This window comes from Hylobates moloch, unplaced genomic scaffold (assembly GCF_009828535.3).
Source record: "Hylobates moloch isolate HMO894 unplaced genomic scaffold, HMol_V3 SCAFFOLD_10, whole genome shotgun sequence".
Classification (NCBI taxonomy): Eukaryota; Metazoa; Chordata; class Mammalia; order Primates; family Hylobatidae; genus Hylobates; species Hylobates moloch.
This window is the reverse complement of record NW_026652285.1, coordinates 103798442-103820107: the sequence shown is the minus strand read 5'-3', so window position 1 is coordinate 103820107 and position 21666 is coordinate 103798442. Positions and strand designations below refer to the sequence as shown.

Genomic DNA, 21666 nt, shown 5'->3' with positions numbered 1-21666 from the left:
GACATGGTATGATTTATTATGAAAGAAAAAGAAAGGGTTGTTCTTTTTTGTTCATTTGGTATTTACAGGTTTTATTTTGGCAAAGGGGAGTAGGCAGGAGTTGAAGTGTGAACATTGGGTGTGGAGGGTCTAGTAATCAAAGAACCCCACATCCTGTACCCCAATATCACACTGAAGAGCTTTGGTGAGTGTGGTTTGGTCTGCCTGGACGTTTCGGTCTGTTTCAGTCCTCCACCAGCATTGCCACCCAAGAAAAGACAGTCGGCGCCGTCCCCTACCCGAGTGGCTGTGGTGGCCCCCATGAGCCGAGCCACCAGTGGCTCCAGTTTGCCTGTTGGAATCAATAGGCAGGTAATGCAGCCCCTGTTCCCTGCATGGGAAGGCAGGGAGGGGGTGGGGGGCTCAGGGATGTGGCTCCTGAAGCTGAAAGAAACCCGTGGTCTTCAGGCGCTGGTGTTTGTCACATCGAGGGTGTGAGACTTTCTCTCCAGGACAGGGTCCAAGTTCCCATATGGGGATAAGGGTCAGAGCAGGGAAGCCAGAGCCAAAGGGCGTCTCCTGGGGATAGGTGAGCCCAGCCCCAGGGCCCTCCTTGGCCACACCCCCCCCAAACTCCAGATGGCTGCTTCTCAGCTGTATGTGTCCTTTGACTGCTGACGTCAGAGGTGGTTTCTGAGTTTGCCTGGCAGTATTTCCTTCTTTAAGTAAATGCACCGGTTGTCTCACCCCTGGTCTCTGCCACCGTTTCTCAGAAGTAACTTGGCTTTGTTTTTCTTTTTCCACTTGAGGATTTTGACGTTGACTGTTATGCACAGAGGCGACTGTCAGGAGGCAGCCACTCGTATGGTGGAGAGTCACCCCGCCTCTCCCCCTGCAGCAGCATAGGCAAGCTCAGCAAGTCAGATGAGCAGCTGTCCTCTCTGGACAGGGACAGTGGGCAGTGCTCCCGGAACACAAGCTGTGAAACACTAGGTGAGCCGCCAGCATCCTCCTGTTCCATCCTGTCTCAGTGGCTTCTCTGGGGCCATACAGTCCTGGGTGGGAGTCCCAGGTCATGCGATCATTGACTATGTGGCTTTGGCCAACTTGTTTAAAATCTGAGCCTCAGCTTCCTCATCTGCAAAATAAGGATAACAGTATCTGCCTCCCAAGGAAGTTGAGCGTGTAAATGAAATCGCAATGTAAAACCACAGCCTAGATATTCAAGCAGTGACTGTTGTTAGTTCATGTGTCAGTGAGTAATTTGACTCTCTTTACCAAAATTAAGAGCCATTTGTGTTGAGAGCTTTAAACAAAGGGGTGGGGGTCCTGACAACACTTGACAGAGGCTGAAGGGGAGGGAGCTGCGTGAGCCAGCCTTCTCGTTAGTCAGCGTTGAATGTGTACTGTGTGGGCCCCTCTGAGTCTGCTGGGCAGGGGGCTTAGAGAGCAGGAAGCTGTTCGTATCCTGTGAACTAGATATTTTCACTTCTGAGAATGTATCCTAGGAGCATAATCAGTGATTAATAGCAAGATTTCATTGGTAGGAAATCAGATGAATTATGGTACATTCATTTGCTGAAATAATCTGTAGCTATTAAAAATCACTCATATTGATAACTAGAAAAAGTACAGGACCATTTACGTAATATTCTCAATTGCTTTTTTTTTTTTTTTTTTTTTTTTGAGACAGAGCCTCACTCTGTCACCCAGGCTGGAGTGCAGTGACACGATCTGGGCTCACTGCAACCTCCGCCTCCCGGGTTCAAGTGATTCTCCTGCCTCAGCCTCCCAAGTAGCTGGGATTACAGGTGTGTGCCACCACACCCGGCTAATTTTTTTGTATTTTTAGTAGAGATGGGGTTTCACCATGTTGGCCAGGCTGGTCTTGAACTCCTGACCTCAGGTGATCTGTCCATTCCCAAAGTGGGCCACCACGCCCAGCCAATTTTTGTATTTTTAGTAGAGACGGGGTTTTGCCACATTGGCCAGGCTGATCTTGAACTCCTGGCCTCAACTGATTGGCCCGCCTCGGCCTCGCAAAGTGCTGAAATTACAGGCGTGAGTCACCACGCGGCCCTCAGTTGGGCTTTTTCAAAAAGGAATCCTTATAGGCAAAAAAGACATTTAAGGAAATACTTCAAAATGTAAATAGAAAGTACAGTTAGATTATGGGATTGTGGGTGATTTTTATTTTCTTGATGTAATTTGCCACGGTTTCCGTAATGGTTGTGTATTTTTTTTTTTTTTAAGTAAGAAGTGTAAAAAATAAAGTATAGCAAACAGCCATATTCCCATCTGGTTTGCTTTTATAATCAGTGAGAACAATGAAGAATATAACATGTAAATATAAAATAAACCCCGGAGACAGGTCTTTGTCACACACCCATGAGCGAGCCGGCGAGAGGCGGGCAGGGGGAGCTGGCTGCTCCTGCAGGGCCTGTGGCTAACGGGTCTCTTTTTTCCCTGTTGTAACTGCAGACCACTATGATCCCGACTATGAATTCCTCCAGCAAGACCTCTCTAACGCAGACCAGATACCTCAGCAGACGGCCTGGAACCTTAGCCCGTTGCCAGAGTCTTTGGGGGAGTCTGGGTCTCCATTTCTTGGCCCTCCTTTCCAGCTGCCTCTTGGCGGCCATCCCCAGCCAGACGGACCTCTGGCCCCAGGGCAGCAGACAGATACGCCACCTGCTCTCCCCGAGAAGAAGCGCAGGAGCGCTGCCTCCCAGACGGCGGACAGCTCTGGCTGCAGGGTGTCCTACGAGCGGCATCCCTCGCAGTATGACAACATCTCTGGGGAGGACCTACAGAGCACAGCCCCGATCCCATCCGTCCCCTACGCGCCCTTTGCTGCTATTCTGCCCTTTCAGCATGGAGGTTCCTCAGCCCCTGTCGAATTTGTGGGTGATTTTACTGCTCCTGAATCAACGAGTGACCCAGAAAAACCACCTCCTCTACCAGAGAAGAAAAACAAACACAGTAAGCTTTTGTTGCACTGTTGTCAGGAAGTGCATTTTATAACCTGAAATGGCAGTATGTTTTATTTCAACATTAGACCAGAATCAAATCAGTGGCCTCATTATTTCATAAAAGATAGGCCAGCCAGGTATGTGGACACTTCTGGGAGCCAGGTTTTGTCATTACACGTGATCATTTTTAAAGCCTGACCAGCTGACCTCTCCTTTACAGTTTCTGTACAATCTCAGGTCGGGTCTCCATGTAGCCCGAGGGATTCTCCTCTTTAGATGGCAGCAGTTGACCTTCTGGCCTGATCACAGTGACAGAGGGGAAGGAGTGTCCTGGCATGCAGGACAGCATTGCAGCAACATCTGCGTAGAGTGAGGTGGATATATGAATTTCAGCAGAACTTGCCTAGTTTCCACAGAGTGATTGTCTAAGGATCCCTGTCTAGAGCACACTGTCTCTCTTCATGCTCCCAGAATGACTTGGGAGCTGAGGTTGCCGGCAGGAGTAATTGAGGACACTTCTTGGACCAGACATTTTAATATATGATGTTATTGGAGCCCAGGGTTGGAGCTGAAGTTTTAAATATTTTCCAACTGTAAATCTGCCATAAAAGTAATGAGGAGAGTTCTCCTGGAAATTCGGTTTTCTTCTAGCTCCCCTAACTGCTCCACACTTCTGGGAGTTGCCTGGCCCCCTCTGTCCCCGCCCTCTCCCGGCTTCACTAGCATAGTTCTGCTTCGATTTTCTTGGCAGCACAGCTGTCACCGTTTCAATGTGTGTGGTCACATCAGCCACACAGCCCCAGGCTTCCCTGGCCTCAGTTGACACATCCAGCAGAGAACTTCTATGACCTAGAAATGGAATCTCTACTCCAAATTCCCAAATGAGAGCTTCTGAGCCCAGCTTAGAGCTGGGCCCCATTCTCAAAGAAGGGAAGACCTGGCTTGGTTCAGTCCAGCAAGGATCACCCTGAGGGCTTGCTGCGTGGTCCACAGAAGGCGGCGGCTGCGATGATGTCATGTATCCCCAGCTCCTCCGTGGGTGTTGCCCAGCGTGTGTGATGGCTTCAGCGGTGTGGTCCCCCAGCTAGAGGGAGAGCTGGCTCTGTGGGACTAATGATGTCATCCCCATCTGTCTTGTATATTCGCTCATCAGAAACCAGGGCTCCCGCAGAGGGGTGTGCAGTGGCAATGCCAGAAGCATTTCCTTCTCTTCCCCTCCCTGTGCATGGACAAGTGTTTAAAGAGCTGTTGGCCTCCCCCTCCACCCCTGTTATCTTGGGCTGCGTGCCATTCAGGTTCACCCCCTTTCCTTCCCTAGGGGAGGGGTCCTCTGAGCTCAGACACTGGGCAGGATGGCATCCTTGCAGACTGCAGCAGATGCCAGAGAGCCTTACCCTTCCAGCTCCGAGAACAAGTGTGGGCGGCGGTCCTCATGCAGGGTCTGTAGAGGGGAGAAGGAAAGGGAGGGGTAGCCATTGTTTCCTTTCAAACAGTCTCAAGTGGCTGAAAATCCCTATTAATTTAGGCCACCATTTTGAGGCTTTAACCCATTCATCAGTGTCTCCAGCACTGGAGCCTGCAAACCTCTAAAAACCTCCTGAGCTGCAGCCATGGTGTGCCCTGAGCTAAAGCTTCACATGCCCTATCGAAGGTAGTCCTGACAGCCACCTGCAAGGCAGGCTCTATTAGCTCCAATTTCATAGGTAGAGAAACTGGAGCTCAGAAGAACTGAGTATTGCCCAAGATCAACAAGCAAGTGGGGCACAGATCTGGGACTGAGAGCCCGGCCTGAGTTGTACGAGCCTGTTACACTTCCTCCTAAGCTGAGGAGGAAGAGATTCAGCCCTCCTTCCTTGAGATCCCATCCAGTTTACAGTATTGACCCCTGTGCAGGGGGTGGTCTTCTCCGTACCCTGTGAAAGAGCCCCAAACTTAGGCACCCTGAGCCTCAGTCCTTGTCCCCAGTCTGCTGTTCACTCCCCGAGGGGACCCTCAGGTGACTCTGTGGAAAATGCCTCAAAATTGCTTTGAGGGAAAGAAGGAAAGAATCATCACCCTGGCTGAGTGGCTAACGCTGGCCCGAGTTCACGCACGCTCAGTCCAATGTCATGACGTGTCCTCATCATTTGGGATGCACTGACATCATGAGGGTCCCCAGCCCCTCTTGCCAGGGGCAGCCCCATGAGTCCCTTGTGCCAGATGAGGCTTGTGATCACTCTCTGGCACCTGAAATCCCCACAGTCCCAGGCCCTGAGCACTGGCGGCTGAACCTTCCCAGCAATGCTGGCTGTGTTAGGAGCAAGGCCCCTAAAATCAGCCTCTGGGCTGCTTTTGAAATGGACGGGGTCCTCCTCATTTCTAGAAGGCTGGGAGCATCACTGCAGTTCTCTGCTTGGCTAGCAGGTTTCTACAAGGACTTCAACATCAAGAGTTCAGAAGGACCTCTGAAGAGATCACAGTTTTACAGAAAAGTCAGGCAGAGGTGGTTGTGTTTAGTCTTTTTCTTTTTTCCATAGCTCACTGCAACCTTGAACTCCTGAGTTCAAGGGATCCCCCCACCTCAGCCTCTTGAATAGCTGGGACCATAGGCACATACCACCATTGCTAATGTTTTTCTTTTCTTTTTTCTTTTTAGAGATAGGGGTCTCACTATGTTGCCCAGGCTGGTGTTGAACTAGCCTCAAGTGACCCTCCTCCCTCAGCCTCCCAAAGTGCTGGGATTATAGGCATGAGCCACTGCACCCGGCCGTATTTAGTCTTTTTAGGGAGCAGTTTGTGGGTTCTTGGGATCACCTTCCTAGGCTTGCCTCTTCCTCTGGAGCCTGGTGACATTGGTTGTGCAGCATTAAAGAGGAAGTGTGGGGCTGGGCGCGGTAGCTCACGCCTGTGATCCCAGCACTTTGGGAGGACGAGCCAGGTGGATTACCTGAGGTCAGGAGTTCGAGACCAGCCAGACCAACATGGCAAAACCCCATCTCTACTAAAAATACAAAAATTAGCTGGACACAGTGGTGCATGCCTATAATCCCAGCTACTCAGTAGACTGAGGCAGGAGGATCGCTTGAACCCATGAGGTGGAGGTTGCAGTGAGCCGAGATCGCACCACTGCACTCCAGCCTGGGCAACAGGAGTGAAACCGTCTCAAAAAAAAAAAGGAAGGGTGAGACAAGCTCAAGGGGCTGTGAGCTGCCCTTTCAGTAGCAGCAGCTGACCTCAGGGGGGAACCATCTCTTCCTGTGCATCTTTTACAACCAAGTTCTGCTCGGTGCTTGTTGGAGCTAGTAAGAAATTCTTACATATTCTTTTAAATAAAGAAGGTGACTTTGAACACTCGCCTTCAGTGATACTCCTGGAGAGAGAGCATTTCCTCTATCCCTGGACCCCCAGTGTGGCTCAGGGAAGAAATAGACTCTCTACCTCTGACTGTCTTCCTCAGCTCAGTGTCTGGCCTTCCTTGATTTGTTGACTAGTTGAGGTTTGCAGAGAAGCCTCTGGCTTTGTGCTTATTTGAAGGTACAAAATTTAGCACTGCAGAGCCACCACTTTTTCTTGGCATCTGAATCTCAACTCCACCTGGCAGGTGCTCGTGGCACTTGCGACATGCCTCGAGGGGAAAGTGCCTGCTCAGGAGGTGGCTGAGATTTGCCATCCCTGCACCCGCCACGTGCCCTCGCCTTAGTCCCCAGTTCACATTAGGGTTCCCCGTTGGTGTTGCGCATCTGCTGGTCTGGACGTGTCTCCTCCGTTAGCGCATCAGACAGAGTGTGATTTCACTGCCCGAAAAGTTCTCTGCGCTCCGCCTGTTCGTCCCTCCCTGAGGTGCTTTCCGTGGAAAGTCCCCTAGCTGCTGTGGGAAGAATGGGGGGAGGGGTTCCCTGACATGGCCTCCCCTGGCCTTGCTGCAGCTCTCTCCCTCCGTTTCACAGTGCTGGCCTACATGCAGTTGCTGGAGGACTACTCGGAGCCGCAGCCCTCTATGTTCTACCAGACGCCTCAGAACGAGCACATCTACCAGCAGAAGAACAAACTCCTCATGGAGGTATACGGCTTCAGCGACTCCTTCAGTGGGGTGGACTCTGTGCAGGAGCTGGCCCCGCCGCCCGCCCTACCCCCCAAGCAGCGGCAGCTGGTGAGTGACACCTTCCCTTGTGACTAGAACTTCCAATCCTAGCAGGTCTCTAGGAACCAAAATGACCCTCCTCGGGGGCAAGATTAACCCTCCTCCCTGCTGTGGCAGGGCCCTGGTTTTGGGTGTGGTGTGGAAGGCACCATCTCCCACACAGATGCTTTTACTTCCTCCTTAGATGCTCACCAGCAGCCCAGCGCCCACTCTACCACCTCCCCACCCTGGGGTGCAGGGACCTTTCTTTTCCACAGCAGCCCCACGCAGCAGGGACAGGCTTGTACTCAGGGTGTTTGCTCTCTCTGCTGACAGTCTCTTGTATTTTTTTCTTTCTTCTTTGGCTTCAACATAGACCTCCCAGAAAGGAGGGACTCAATCAAAGCACAGGACATGGTCTGTGCACAGCCATCTGTGGACTTGATTGGCATAATGGGCCTGACTGTGTAGAGTGACTTACAACCCAGCCTTGGCCAGGGAGGGCCCAAGGAAAACAAGTGCCATTGAAGTGGAGGATGGCTTTAAACAGAGCCACTCTGTTTCAGACATGGCACCTTCCTCTTCTAGAAAACACTCCTGTGCTAAGGACTCCTGTGCATGTAAGGAAGCACGGGTCAGCACAGAAGGCAAGCTGTTCCACCGTGGGCACCCCATGAGGCTCTGGAACTGCCCAGGCACTGGGAGGGTGGGCAGATCGGGGGTGCCTATGGCATCCCTCCAAACTTTCTCCCTTTGCTGCCAGGTAATGAACATGGAGGGCCCTAGTCAGGTTTGAGGATCTGAGCCTCTTGTCCAGCCATGCTCCCCAGGAAGAGGAAGCTCCCCAGCAGGGAGCTCCAGGCTTGTTCAGAGCTGCCTGGGCTGCTGTGCTCGTGTGCTGGCCAGTCTGGTGGCTTTTACCAGGAGGCGACTGGTGTGCACTGGGCCATCTTTTATCCATTGCGAGAGGACATGAGGGGCCGTCTGATTCTTCCGGGAGGCAGCTGCAGACTGGAGGACAAATGTCCCTGGATTACTCGATATAATCACCTGGGGCTCAGCCCAGTCCCAGGAGTCCCTGAGCCTTGCTGTACTCAGTGGGCTCTGGTTAACCAACAAGCTGTTTTGTTTCCACTCAAAAACCACACTCAGCCCCTTCAGAGGTGGCCATGTCCAGTAGAGGAAAGGCCAAGCTTGGAGTTGGGAGTCCTGAATTCCAGTCCTGCCACTTGTGTCACACATGCCGTTTTCAGGGTCTCAGATCCTCACCTGCCCTGCCCACCCCACAGACACAATTGAGAATATGAATCTTAATTGCTCTGAAGATGTTTCAAAAAGGGTCCCACCATGGAAACATAAATGCCTCATTTAGAGACCCCTTGCTTAAACTGTTTGGTTAGAACCGTTGCCAAGAGCCAGGAGTGGTGGAGGCACCTGCCTGTATTCCCAGCTACTTGGGAGGCTGAGGTGGAGGATCACTTGATCCCAGTAGTTGAAGACCAGCCTGGACAACATAGTGAGACCCTGTCTAAAAAAAAAAAGCCATTGCGGAGCCAGATTTTTTAAAAATATTTTTGGCCCATTTGCCATCCTTGGGCATCTTCTCCATACTGTGGAGTCCACAGGCTTCTGAATATTTGGGGAGACACCCCTAGTGAGCGCGTGGAATCAGAACCTGTTCTACCATGCTGCAGGGCAGTGGTGAGCTCAGCCCCCGGAGGCCTGTTAGGAACATCTGTGTTGAACACCTCCCCAGGTAAGCACCAGGGCTCTCATCTGGCTCTACGTGGTCCCTGCCACAGCTCCTGGCATCCCCGTTATAAGTAAATTGAGGCTGACAGAGCCAGCGAACCTGAATCCAAGCCCACAGCTAGAAACAGAAGACCCGGGAGCCACACCCAATCCTAATGACAGCCCAGGCATACCACCTGACAGGTCCTGCCAGCTGCTGGTCACACCCTGTCTCAAATGCAGATGCAGGAAGCGTTTCCACACTTCACAGACAAAAATGGTGCTCATTACACACACCTGTTGGCCCACGTACAGTGTGGTAAGCAAGATTCCAGGTGCTTCACACGTATCATCCCATTTCATCCTCCCAACAGCCCTGTACAGGAGGTGCCAGGGTTATCCCCATTTTACAGACGGAAAACCTGAGGTACGGAGACCTTTAGGTAGTGCCCAAGGCCAAACAGGTGAGAAATGGCAGGGTCCAGACTCAAACCCAGGCAGCCGGAGCCCCATCTGAGTTCTGAAGACATGTGAATGACACATGGATCCACTAGCCACAGAGGAGCAGCTCCAAGCCCAGAGTCAGCCGAGTTCTGTGTGGCTCCAGCCCCCTCGTCCTCCTTCCACCCAACCTGCTTCCAGTGGACACAATTTTTAGGATCTAGTGTAAGGAAGTGAAGGAGGGTGCTTTTTCATGCAGATAGCCTTCGGCAGCTGGTTTTAGTCCCTGAACTGGGCCCAGAAGCCATCCCTCTCCAGAACGTCTGTTGGAGGATGTGGACAGCAACATCCAGGGCCTTTCCCTGCACGGACCTGATTGTTCTCTGCTTCTCTCCCTCCTTCCCTGCCTTCTCTCTCCTCCCCTCTGTCCAGCAGGCCTCCTGTGCTGCTTCTTCCTTCTCCTCTGTCTCCTACTGTGTCCAGCAAACTAAAGTGGCCTTCACCCCCGAGGACGGCAGTGCCGCTCAGGGCCTCAGTGTGTCCGTCTCTAACTCCTTTCTCAGCCGGCACGGCAGCTTGCCCGTGCCCTCGGTGAGTTGCTCTCTGCTGTTCTTTACTCGGAAACGCGTGAACAAGGCCTTTCCTTGGTAGCGTGTGCCTCAGCCATGTGTTCTGCTGCCCATCGCGGCCCCTGCCCTTCTGCAGGTCCCTACACATAGGTGGGAAGGCTATGAATGGTTGGTTCTCTGGGGCCTTAAAGACCATGAGGCATCCAGGTGAGGCAGGGGCAAGCATGGGAAATGTGAGTGGCCATCTTGGGAGCATCACCAGTCTGGCATAAACTGACAGAGACATTTTAGCCTTTTTATCCCAATCTCCCTTTGAACCTTGGATCAGTCCTCTGTGTTCCAGGATTAAAAAGGAATATAGCCAGGTGTGGTATCACTCACCTCTAGTCCCCGCTCCTCAGGAGGCTGAGACAGGAGGATCGCCTGAACTCCAGAGTTCAAGTCCAGCCTGGGCAACATGGTGAAACCCTGTCTCAAAATAAATAGATAAGATGGATGAGTAGATGGGTGGTACTATTCCTCACGTAGAAAGTCAGGTCGAGAAGAGCAGGCTTCACTAGCGCATGATGGTTTGACTCTAAGGGATGTATTAGTTTGCTTTTGCTGCATAACAAACCACCCAAAACTTGGTGGCTTAAAATAATAGTGACCATTTGTCACTACTTAGGACACGGGGTAGCAGGATGGGTGTGCTGCTGTGGCCCAAGCTTGGCCAATTTTGGCTGAACTCACTGACATCCCTGGGACCTGAGCTGGGACAATGGGGCTTATTTGGTTGTGACCCATGTAGTCTGTCACCTCCATCAGGCTGGCCTGGGCTTGTTCACATGACAGCTGGCGGGCTTCCAAAAAAAACAAATGGAAGCATGCAGGGCCCCTCAGGGCCTAAGCTTAGAAGTAGTGTGATGCCCGTGCCATTGCATTTGCTCAGTTAAATTACAAGGCCAGCCCAGATTCAGGGAGCAGGAAAGTTGCTTCTGCCTCTTGATGGTAGTTGCTGCTAAGTCATGTTGCACGGGGTGTGGGTCCAGGAAGGGAATGGGCTGCAGTCATTTGTGTAAACATTTACTGCTGAAGCCTAGGGGCTGACACTGAAGAGGGGAGTCTTTCACTGGCATCTGCGCATGTCCAGGAACCAAAATGGCCACCATTCTCCCTTTCGTCTGTTAAAATGAAACTTAGCACAGGGGAAAGAACTCTAGAACAATTTTGAGTCCCACTTGAAAGAAGTTTGGCCTTGGGCAGTGCAGTTCTCCCCCCATGGCCCCCCACCAAAGATGCTTCAGCGTCTCTCCTTTGGGACTGGATTTTACTTGCCTCGTATTTTGTAATCGTGAGGATTAAGTAAAATTATATGAAATGGCTAGGTATGTAGTAAGCTTAGAAAGCTTATTGCTGTTCTTGCTCTCATTGTCTTAGTAATAAGAGTTCTGGATTCTAGTCTTGTTCTACTTCTAACTTTACACATGAGAGTTAACCTGTTTAGCCTTTTTTTCCCCTCTGTAAATGATGAGTTTGGACCGAGTGACTTTTAAAGACTTATCCAAACTCAGGTTCCCAGTTTGGTCTTGTCTGGTTTCCATCTGTGCCCAGGGTGGGCAGTCCAATGCCCAGTGCCTTCCAGTGCCCAGGACCCAGATGGTCCTGCCTGTCTGAGGACCTTGGAGTGCATTCTCCCACTGGGTACTGAGGCCTCACGCCTTAGAGCCCCCAGCAGCCCTACTCATGCTGGGAAGATGCGCTCCCCTCACCCTGCTCTGGCCACACACAAGCCCCTCGTTTCCTCAGAGGTACCTCTGGCAAGCTCCTTTCACAAATCTTACGAAACTTGGCCTTTAGACAATCCGAGCTCTTGACTGAGCTAGGTTTTTGTTTTTGTTTTCTTTCCCCTTAGAGTTTCCACAATATCCCTTTTGAGCAGTTAGGGTTAGAGGACTGTGAATGAACTGGACTGTTTGCTACAAAATTAAATTGGAGGGCATTTTAATTAAGTTTGGTTATGAGTACGTCATAGTTTTTATCCCTGGGACATACGAGAGCCTTAAGACATCTTGTGTCTAAAACACTGCATTCTTAGCAACAAGTCCACCAAGGAGCCTGAGGGAAGGACCTTATAAGGTGCCTTATGTCATTAAAAGGAGAATACCTCAGGAACCATTAGTAATGGCCAGGTTTGGGACATTCAACACCCAGTATGCCGAAACCTCAGAGAAGGGATTTAGTACAGTGCCAACATTCTTCATATATCCTTTGGTTAAATTCTAAGATGAGCCCCAGACATAGGGCTTTGGATTACTATCAGAGCGGCCCTTTATTCCTGAATTTGTTCATTCATTGCTCCTGGGCCTGTGTCATTTGTCCAGCATGGAACTATGAAGGAGTGCCCCTTGGAAACACAGCAGTTGTCAGATCTGAAGACACCTCACATGGTTCTTGGCACAGTGGACGATTATTTCCACTAAAAGATTCTAACCATTGAAAACCTCTTGCCAAGGGAATTTGTAGGGCACTAAACCTGTGTGGAACAATTTAAATGGAAGTGGATACTGAGAAGTATTCTCATTCACTCCTCCCCTGATACCAGGGATGGGTTTAATTCAACAAGCTCAGGACATCAACTTTTCCGGGCCGGGTTGCAAAAGACATGCAGTTGAGGAGGATGGCCCCAAGCAAAGCAGGGCTGCAGGTCAGCAGCAGAGGAAGACAGGCACGAAGCCTGCGCAGAACCAAAGAACGTCTGCACACATACTAATTAATTTTGGGTCTGAGTACGTCATGGTTTTTGGTTTTTTGTTTTTGTTTTTGAGATGGAGTCTTGCTCTGTTGCCCAGACTGGAGTTCAGTGGCACGATCTCAGCTCACTGCAACCTCCGCCTCCCAGGTTCAAGCGATTCTCCTGCCTCAGCCTCCGGAGTAGCTGGGATTACAGCTGCCCGCCACAACGCCCAGCTAATTTTTTGTATTTTTAGTAGAGATGGGGTTTCACCATGTTGGCCAGGCTGGTCTCAAACTCCTGACCTCAGGTGATCTGCCTGCCTCGGCCTCCCAAAGTGCTGGGATTACAGGTGTGAGCCACTGCTCCTGGTCATGTCATGGTTTTTATCCCTGGAATATATGGGAGTCTTAAGATACCTTGTATGTAAAATACAAGTTCACACCACATTAAGGCTCGTGTGAGGAATGACATGAGAGTTGTAGGCATAGAAACCTTGTGGGTGGTGGAGCAAGGACAGGGTCGTGGGGGCTGGGGGTGGAGCTTGAACTGTGACTTAAAGGACAGTCGGGATTTTTAGGAGCTAAAGGACAGGGAAAGCAAGTCAGGATGTTCCAAACAGAAGGACCTGCCAGAGGCATGGAGGCCAGGAAGCCCAGCATCCATTTGGGAAGGTCATCTCAAATGTAAGCACTTAGAATAAGGTCACGAGGGGAATGGTGACAGCCAGCCCTCCCGTCTCCCCAGAACCTCCACTCCAGGAAAAGCCAGTCCTCCCCACCCGCAGGCTCTGCTGGGCCTGGACTCGACTGTTTGCTGGGCTTCTCTCTCACCAGCACCGCCCACGAGTTGGTCCCAGGGGGTCCCTCCTACCATCCCCTGCACAGGCTTCAGACTGAGAGATGCAGAATCTCTCAGTAACCATTAGGGCTGCCTGTGTCCTGCCAGTGCTGCAGGGTTGCCATTGGAAAAAACACCTTCCTCCGGCTGGGCGTGGTGGCTCACGCCTGTAATCCCAGCACTTTGGGAGGCCAAGGCGGGCAGATCACGAGGTCAGGAAATTGAGACCGTCCAGGCTAAGACGGTGAAACCCCGGCTGTACTGAAAATACAAAAAAAATTAGCCAGGCGTGGTGGCGAGCGCCTGTAGTCCCAGCTACTCTGGAGGCTGAGGCAGGAGAATGGCGTGAACCCGGGAGGCGGAGCTTGCAGCGAGCCGAGATCGAGCCACTGCACTCCAGCTGGGCAACAAAGCGAGACTCCATCTCAAAAAAGAAAAAACACCTTCCTCCATACCCCACACTACTTTCTTGTACGTTCTTTCTTTGCTAACTGAAAGTTATGGGTATTTACTCTCACTAAGAGATCTATTTGGGTGCTAGAAATCTGTTGAAATATTTCTTTACCATCTTGGCTTCCAGAATGAATCTGGATAATTAAAACTGCTAGCAGACCCAAGTTGTGAGTAGAAGTTACATTGAAATGCCTGTAATAACTGTCATCTGTTTAAAAAAAAAAAAAAAACTTCAGGCTAAGAGAGTTAAGTGTGTATCATCTTGAGGACTTTAATTTTTTTAAAAGGGTCTGCAGAGCAGCTGGCATCCCATTCTGGGCAAAACAGTCGTTTTCTGAGATGGGCCCAGGTTTCTGTGCATCAGCACATGTGCTGTCAACAGAAGGCTTGAGCTTCATGCAGACGCTCGGTCCCCATGCCATGGTGTCCCCTCACTGGGAAATGCCAGGCCCAGCTCCTCGGGACCCGTCGCAGGCTCCTTCACTCTGCCCATGCATCTGCCTCTTACTCACTCGCTCTTTCTCTCCTTCCCTACCCCCAACCTCCTGGCCACAAACCATCCCCAAGGATGAGCCATCACAGAAACCATGGGCACACTGACGGGCCTAAAGGCCAAGCAGGAAAGGGGAGAGATAGAGAGAGAAGGAGAGAAGAAGGGAGGAGAGGAAGAGGAAAACGGAATGGCCCACGGGAGGGAAGTGGAAGACAGTCTGTGGGGCTCTCGTCACCCATTGGAAAAAATAAGTTCCTGCCATCCTGACCTTTGTCCCTTGTTCCTCCCTGATGCCATCTTGTCTCATTGGCTTTTTGTCCTGGTCAGAGCTAGATCACATTGAGAGAGAAAGAGCAGGGAGCATCTGTGGGCAGAACCCAGTAGCCGGGGGTGGGAGAGGGGTTTCTCAAGGCAGCCCCTCCTGGGGAGGGGGGGGTGTTGGTGCACAGGCCGGTCTGACCCTCCCTTTGCACGGTCCGCATGGAGTGCTCCTCTTTGGGGAAAAGGACTGTGCCGCTGTCCCCGTGTTGTGAAGCCCCCTGGAGGCCTCTCCCTCCCACTGGTGCATGTTCCTCCTTGGCCTGGCGTAGCTCACATAGTACGTAGGTGCTTCAGGTTATTTCACACCATTGACTCCTAGACTCTCCTCCATTCTTGGGGGTTTAGCAGCACAATATAGTCTACAAGTCTATACCCTTAAGGGTGTGGTCTACCAGTCCCTGCCCTTAGGGGTGTAGCCTGCCAGTCTGTGCCCTTAGGGTTAGCGTCTACCAGTCCATACCCTTAGGGGTCACATCTACCAGTCTGTGCCCTTAGGGGTAGAGTCTACAAGTTCATACCCTTTGAGGCAGAATCTACAAGTCCAAGGTTGAGTCTCCGCGGATCTCCAGCTGTTTGAGCGCAGGCTTCTCCTCACCAGACCCTGGGCTCCCTGAGGTCAGAAATTAGTCTCCGTGCCTGGCACATAGCAGACAGGCAGGCAGTGCCCATTCACTCTCGTCCTGCCCCTCTTCTCCCCATCCCACCATGTCTTGCTGATACTGCACAGGGCATTAGCCTTGAGCAGGTCCGCTTCTCTCCAGCCCGTGGCCACTCACTTCCTCCCCACCCCCACGTCTCACCTGGATGCACTGCAGCTCCTGACTGGCCTTCCTGCCTCTGCAGTCGGAGGCCCTCCCTGCTTCTCAACCCTGCAGCTAGACTATAGTGTCACCACATCCCTGCAGAACCAGGACCAGCTTCCCTGGCTCTTCGGAGGCCCTCACACTGCTTCTCCCCACCTTACCATGAGCCTGTCCCCTGCACACCTCCACTGCCTTCCCTTCATCCCTTCCCAACATACGAGTTTCTCCTTCCTGCCCAACCCTGTCTTCTCCTGCACTGTGTTTTCTCCTTACTTGCTGTATGAACCTGAGCACACCGCCCCGCCCCAATGCCCTGGGCCCCGCTTTCCTCATCTGTGCAATGGGAGCACAAGGTTGTTACAAGGATGAAAAGCACACATGTAGTACGTGACGCACAACCAGCATTTCATGGAAAGGGAGCTATTAGCATCAGATCTGTTGCCACGTGGGGGAGGCTGCTGCTTTCCTATGTCATGCTCTGGTTCGTCTTCTCAGGATTGCATGTCCCCTGAGGAGAGGGGATGGGCTATGTGAACTGGCAGCTTTGGTGCAGCCTAGCCTCTAGCTCCCATGTAACAGATGCATTGGTCCGAGGCTCTGGCCGAGAATCCATTTTCTTCCTCATTTTCCTTCCCTACTGACCTGAGGCTCTGGCTGCTGTGTCTGGCTCGAGAGTTTCCCAGGTAGTTCCTGTCTGCAGAGCCCTTGAAACACAGTTTGGCTCCTGCAGTGCGTTCCCACTGTGCTTTTCCACTCTTCCTAAAAGACCCAGTGCTGCTCTGAAGTGTGAAGGCTGGATTAGATCCTACTCAGCTTGACCCGGTCTTGTGGAAGGAGGTACATGCAGACCAGAGCCCCTTCCAGGTCGCTGCGACCCTCAGGGGATAATGTAGAGCCACCTGTAGAGAAAGGCCCAGCTCTGGAGGAGACGGCGTTACCTCCTGAGCCCAGGAGCGAGCCTGCCTTGCGTTACTGTGGGCAGTAGGGAGTGTGCCCATCTCGAGAGCAGGACTGGTCACAGCCCTATCAGCAGGAACAGAGCTGAGAGTGCCTCGCATTGGGGGCTTTCAAAAGCAACCACTCTGATGCAGCTGTTCCCGCCCCCTGGTTCTAGACTTTGAGAATCTTTATTGTTTACAGCCTGGCATTTTGGCTGATCGGTGCCCCTTGACCAGCTTCAGGCACAGTAGTGTCACTGTAGCCCCTGGCCGTGGTTGTACTTCTGACTCCATCCATGACAGGCAAACTGTCATGTGGGAGTTCAGTCAGGGTGGTGGGGAAAATCACAGAGGAGAAGTTTTAAGATAAAGCTATAGGAAATAGACACAAACCTTCTTGGAAGGCTGGTACCAAAAGGATCCCCATTCCTTGTAAAGGTCGTGCACTGACACTCACCCTGAGGGCCAGTTCCACGTCCAGTGCCTCTTGCCTTTACTTCCACGTCAGGCTACCATTTCCCTATCGAGGGCCTTCCTTCCTACTCTGTGATCAAATGGTTCACTGCAGTTCTAGAGATGGAGAAGCCAGGAGAGAGAAGCTGAGCCATTTGTTCCAAGTTAAGCTAGAGCCAGGGTTGGAATCCAGATCCCCATCATGAAAAATACAGTGTTAGGTTAACATTTTTTAACTGCTTAATTGCCAAATAAATCTTGAGATCTCGTAAGGCTGGGTCAAAAGAAAAGTGCGTAGGCTGGACGTCGAGAGGCACGTATTTGTCCTTCATGTTCTGACATGTTACAAAGTGTAGTTACAGGCTCTAAATAGAGTTCTAAGAATAAGTATAAATTAGAGCCCCTGTCAGGCTGTTGAAATGCAAACTGAGTAAAAATAGTTGTCAGACTTCTAGAACTGAATTTGAATCATTTTTCAATCTGTACTAAATCTTTCTATAAAGGGTTGATGCTATTCAGATCAACACTTAGTGAATTACAGAGCATCCTAGAATGTATTGGAGGTTTTGCAAGAGTGTAATTTGTCATGAAGCCATTGGCCAAAACGTAGTATTTTCAAGGGAGATATTGTGATTCCAGTCGCAAAAATATGTCACATGAGAAGGAACTTAATAAGGAACTTTTACATTCACCCATCTTCTCCCAAGCAACACATTTTTGTTCGTTTACATCCTTTTTTCTTAGGATATTCAAGTGGTTTTTAAAAACAAACTCCACTAAGAAGTTTATTTGAAAAGGGAGAAGATATTTTTTGGACCCAACATAATGCTAATGTTGCCTTTCTTTGGTGAGAAGAATGCCATCTTGTCATTCACACAGTGTGACCCACAGGACTGCCTTCTTACCAGGATCAAAGACAAAACGGTCTGTGGCAGATCTCAGTTCAGGTGCATGTGGCATTGGCCTCAGAACCTACCACTTGGCTTTGGAACTCATCTTTTGACATTATGTAAGGTATAGTTATTGTTATAAATTAACGGAAGGGCATCAAAGAAGAGGAGTTGCCCCTGGGCCTAAGGTAGACCCTACTGTGTAAACCAATAGTGAATTGGGACTGTAAGGAAAGAGAAGACAAAGCCAGAGGTCTCCCTAATAGCTTGCCAAATGGAATAACAAGGAGTGTTACCAAGCACCTTTTCTGGGGCAGGAGGGTGTCCTGGGAGTGGTCATACCCCATCTCTATAAGAATCAAATCAGATAAGCTTTTCTCCCCAGGCAATCATGTGGGTGTCGTCAGCAGTTAAAAGCTCAATTTGCTTCCAGAATAGATAAATTAAGGCCCACACTTTGAGGCTCACAGTCCCCTCGTTGAAGGACATAGGTGCTCTGAGCCCAGCGCCAGTGCTGAGCTGTGGCTCCCATTGATTCTCTGCTGAGGAAGGAAGCCCAGACCACACTAGAAAAGCAGCTTCCCCTGAATGTGTTTTCTCACAAATGAGGGATAAAAATTTAAGCCCGAAAACCAGCTGTCCAATAGCTTATCTGTTTTGCTAAGTAGCATCCAAAAACTCTGAAGTCATAAGCCTTGCTTGAGCCAAGATTATGCAGTAATGACCAATTTCTGGCAACTTCTCTTCCCAAACACTTCACCATGCCAGTGAATCCATTCATTTACATGACCACATTTCCCTGTAACTGGTAGAGCTGACAATTCTCCAGGGCTTGGAGCTCAAGTCACTGTGGAGCAACCATTCTGATCAAGGTCCCTCGGCCTGTGTCCCTAACCCTCAGCCGCTGATGAGCAGACAGCCTCCTCTGGCACGCGGTCTTCCTGATCAGCAGAGGAATTAAGTGGAGTGGCTGTTACATTGAGGACTCAGAATTGTTCCTTTAAAGATCTGCTTTCCAGCTGGGCATGATGGCTCACGCCTATAATCGCAGCACTTTGGGAGGCTAAGGTTGGAGGATCACTTGAGCCCAGGAGTTCAAGACCAGCCTGAGCAACACAGCAAGACCCTATCTCTACAAAATCCAAAAAATTAGTTGTACCTGGTGACACATGCCTATATTCCCCCGTATTTGAGAGGCTGAGGCAGGAGAATCAGTTGAGCCCAGGAGGTTGAGGTTACAATGAGCCATGACCGCATCACTGCACTCCAACCTGGGTGACAGAGCAAGACACTGTCTCAAAAAAAGAAAGGAAGAAAAAGATATTTCCTGCTTTCTTGCTAAGGCAACACAGAGCCCATCCCTAGTCCTTTTTCTATGCCAGGACTATAATAGAGAGAAGGTGTCACCGAAAACTGGTCCCTTTTCTAAGTATTTTACTTGTGAGAAAAAAACAAAACTGGTGCCTGGCCAGCTTCAGGCAGCTTTGCCTTTTAATGAATTGGCCACACACTCGCATATGAGGTCATCAGCCTCCAGCATCGTTTCGACTCCAGGACCCAGTGGCTTTCGGGGGTGTGTTTCCAAAGGAGCTGGTTGCTGATTCCACCTTTTCCCTGCCTGTCCTGCTGCACTTTGGCCAGTGCACCCCTCTCTACATCCTGGCTTATGGATCAAGTCTCAGCTCACTGGGCTTTGCATGCCTGGTGTCACAAAGCACTCAGCTAAGGAACTCTCTGCAGAGTTGATGAGGCTGTACCCTGCAGGGCTGTGGGATTGCATGGTTAGGGCCTGTCTCGCCCAGGATACACCTCAGTATTTCAGAAAACATGAACTGATTGTGATATCAGCCATCCCCACGCCACCTCTTGCCAGCTGTGTTATTAGGCACGCGGTCTCCCCTCCCAGCCTCAGTATTTTCATCAGTAATAAGAACAGTAAGGCACTATGTGTAGGTTAATTGAGATGATCCATGCAACACTTCATCTGCCTAGCAGGAAGCATGTGGTAGGAGTAGTTGTTCTCGTCCTCGTGAGGCAGTCCCTGCTGTGTTTCGACTGGCTATGTGACCAGGGCTGACATTGGGGGCCAGGCACCCCCTCTCCTAACTGGCACCCCTAGATCTTCTGCAGAAGTTTGCAAGTCTCAGACAGGCAGCCCTTCCCATTCTAAAATCCTCAGCCCAAACAGTCTTATTCTGGCTATAAATAAAAGTTCCTGCTGCAGAGAGCAGCAGCTCGTCAGAAGCAAAGCCGGGCACGAGCCAGATCCTAAAATAAACTCCAGGCTGTGATGAGGCGGCGTTTCTGTGGAATGGCCTGCCCTGCCTTTCTCCCTGCCTTTCTCCCTGCCTCTGTGGGTAAGTGTGATCATAAGGGGCTGGAAGTATTGCTCTGAGGAATCGGTAGAGATGGGGGCCTGTTGTAAATTGTGTGACCATGAGCCCTGATGCAGCTCCTGGCATCTGTAGAGCCCGGGGAGCACAACAAGGGCTTCATGGTGATCAGAAGGTTTTCCCTGTGTCTCCCTGCCCCGTGAAGATACCTTTCCAGTTTGGCTCTTGTCCCAGCACGACTGCATAGCTTGAATACCAGAACGTGAGCTCACAGCTGCAGAGGGAGGGGCAGAGCAGGCCAGGCCCCTTTGTCCAAGAGAGGCTGACTCTCCTTGCTTTCTCCTTGGCAGCCCACACCCCTGGTCGTTTCCCTGAGCCTCCCTCCCCAGTGTCTGGACCTGAACCCATGCAGTGGGTGAAGTTTGTCTCTTACCCATCCACACTCAAAACTGAGACACTGCTGTGAGTCAGGCAATATTCCAGACACCTTAATTAATAATACAGTGCCTAGACTATGTATTAGGTGCCTACTAAAATACATATCAGCAAATATGTATTAGGCCCCTACTGAATGCCCCAGTGCTGTTATTTAGGGAAGTTCCTGGATTGTTTGGAGGGCAGGAGAGGACAGCTGCTGCTGGCCGAGAGGTCATCCACACCAGCACCATGAGGAGGACTTGCATGTAGTTCTCTGCGTCTCACGGAACGTCCGCAGAAACCTCATGGGAGAGGGGCTATTGTTTTCATCCCCGTTTTAAAGATGAACAGCTTGAGCTGAGGCTCAAGAACTTCAGTCACTTGTACTGGGTACACAAGCAGAGATGCCATGAGGGGCAACTGGAGCCCATGCAGTCAGCAGCTACCCTGTGCCGTCTCCCAGAACAGGCACCACGCTGTGGGAGTCTGCCCCTCACCTTGTTGAATTAAAACCGGCTAAACACACCATGTGATTGGTTAGGAAGACACTTCTCCAACTTGGTACAATTTGTGATGACACGAAAGCCATTTGTGTATGTGTAAATCAGGTGCTGAGTTATTGCAGGGCAACGTGGAAGCACAAAGTGACTTTACATGGGGGCGCCGATGAGGTGGTTTCAAGACTCCAGAAGGAGTTGGCGTGGAACATGACTCCTTAAACTAGGCGGCAGCAAGGCAAGGTGAGGGGGATCTGTTTACCAAATCTCGTGGCAGCGTCTGGGCGTTGGGAACAAACATCTGGCGGATCTGAGAACTGGGGCTGCAAAAGATTGAGCCACTCCCTGAAACAGTCATGCAAGGGTTCCTTGAAGGCAGCCCCCCAGCAGCACGCCGTCCCACCCCTCAGCCAGTGCATCCCTCTCGCTGTCTTCTCTGTGGACCTTCCCAGCCAGCGAGGGATGCTTGCTGTGTGCAGGCATCCTCCAGAGATCGATGGAAAACCCAGAAAGCCAAGCCCCTCACCCCACTGCCATCTCAGGAAGGCCCAGAGTGAGCTCCCAGGCCTGCAGCGTCATCCTGGGTAATTCCTGTGAAACGTTGAAGTGTTACGTGGAGCCTGCTGTGAGGGCGTAAGTGAGGGCGGCAAGCCAGGGTGTACCAAGCAAGGCGTCTGCCCCCCGAGCTCCTGAAAGAAGGATATGAAGGGAACTTCACTTGTAC

The 21666-nt window shown here is 51.0% G+C and overlaps 1 protein-coding gene across 5 annotated transcripts in view; it reads left to right on the top strand.

Moving 5' to 3' along the window:
- RAPGEF1 (Rap guanine nucleotide exchange factor 1) overlaps positions 1-21666 on the top strand; it is a 163963-nt gene that overhangs the window by 111010 nt on the left and 31287 nt on the right. For 2 of the 5 annotated variants that reach the window (XM_058445299.1, XM_058445298.1), the window contains exons 8-12: positions 228-351; positions 789-972; positions 2461-2961; positions 6878-7080; positions 9655-9813. In XM_058445299.1, the coding sequence (XP_058301282.1) occupies positions 228-351; positions 789-972; positions 2461-2961; positions 6878-7080; positions 9655-9813 (1171 nt within the window). The remainder of the gene's footprint in view (positions 1-227; positions 352-788; positions 973-2460; positions 2962-6877; positions 7081-9654; positions 9814-21666) is intronic. The other 3 variants (XM_058445301.1, XM_058445302.1, XM_058445300.1) reach the window with 2 other exon arrangements.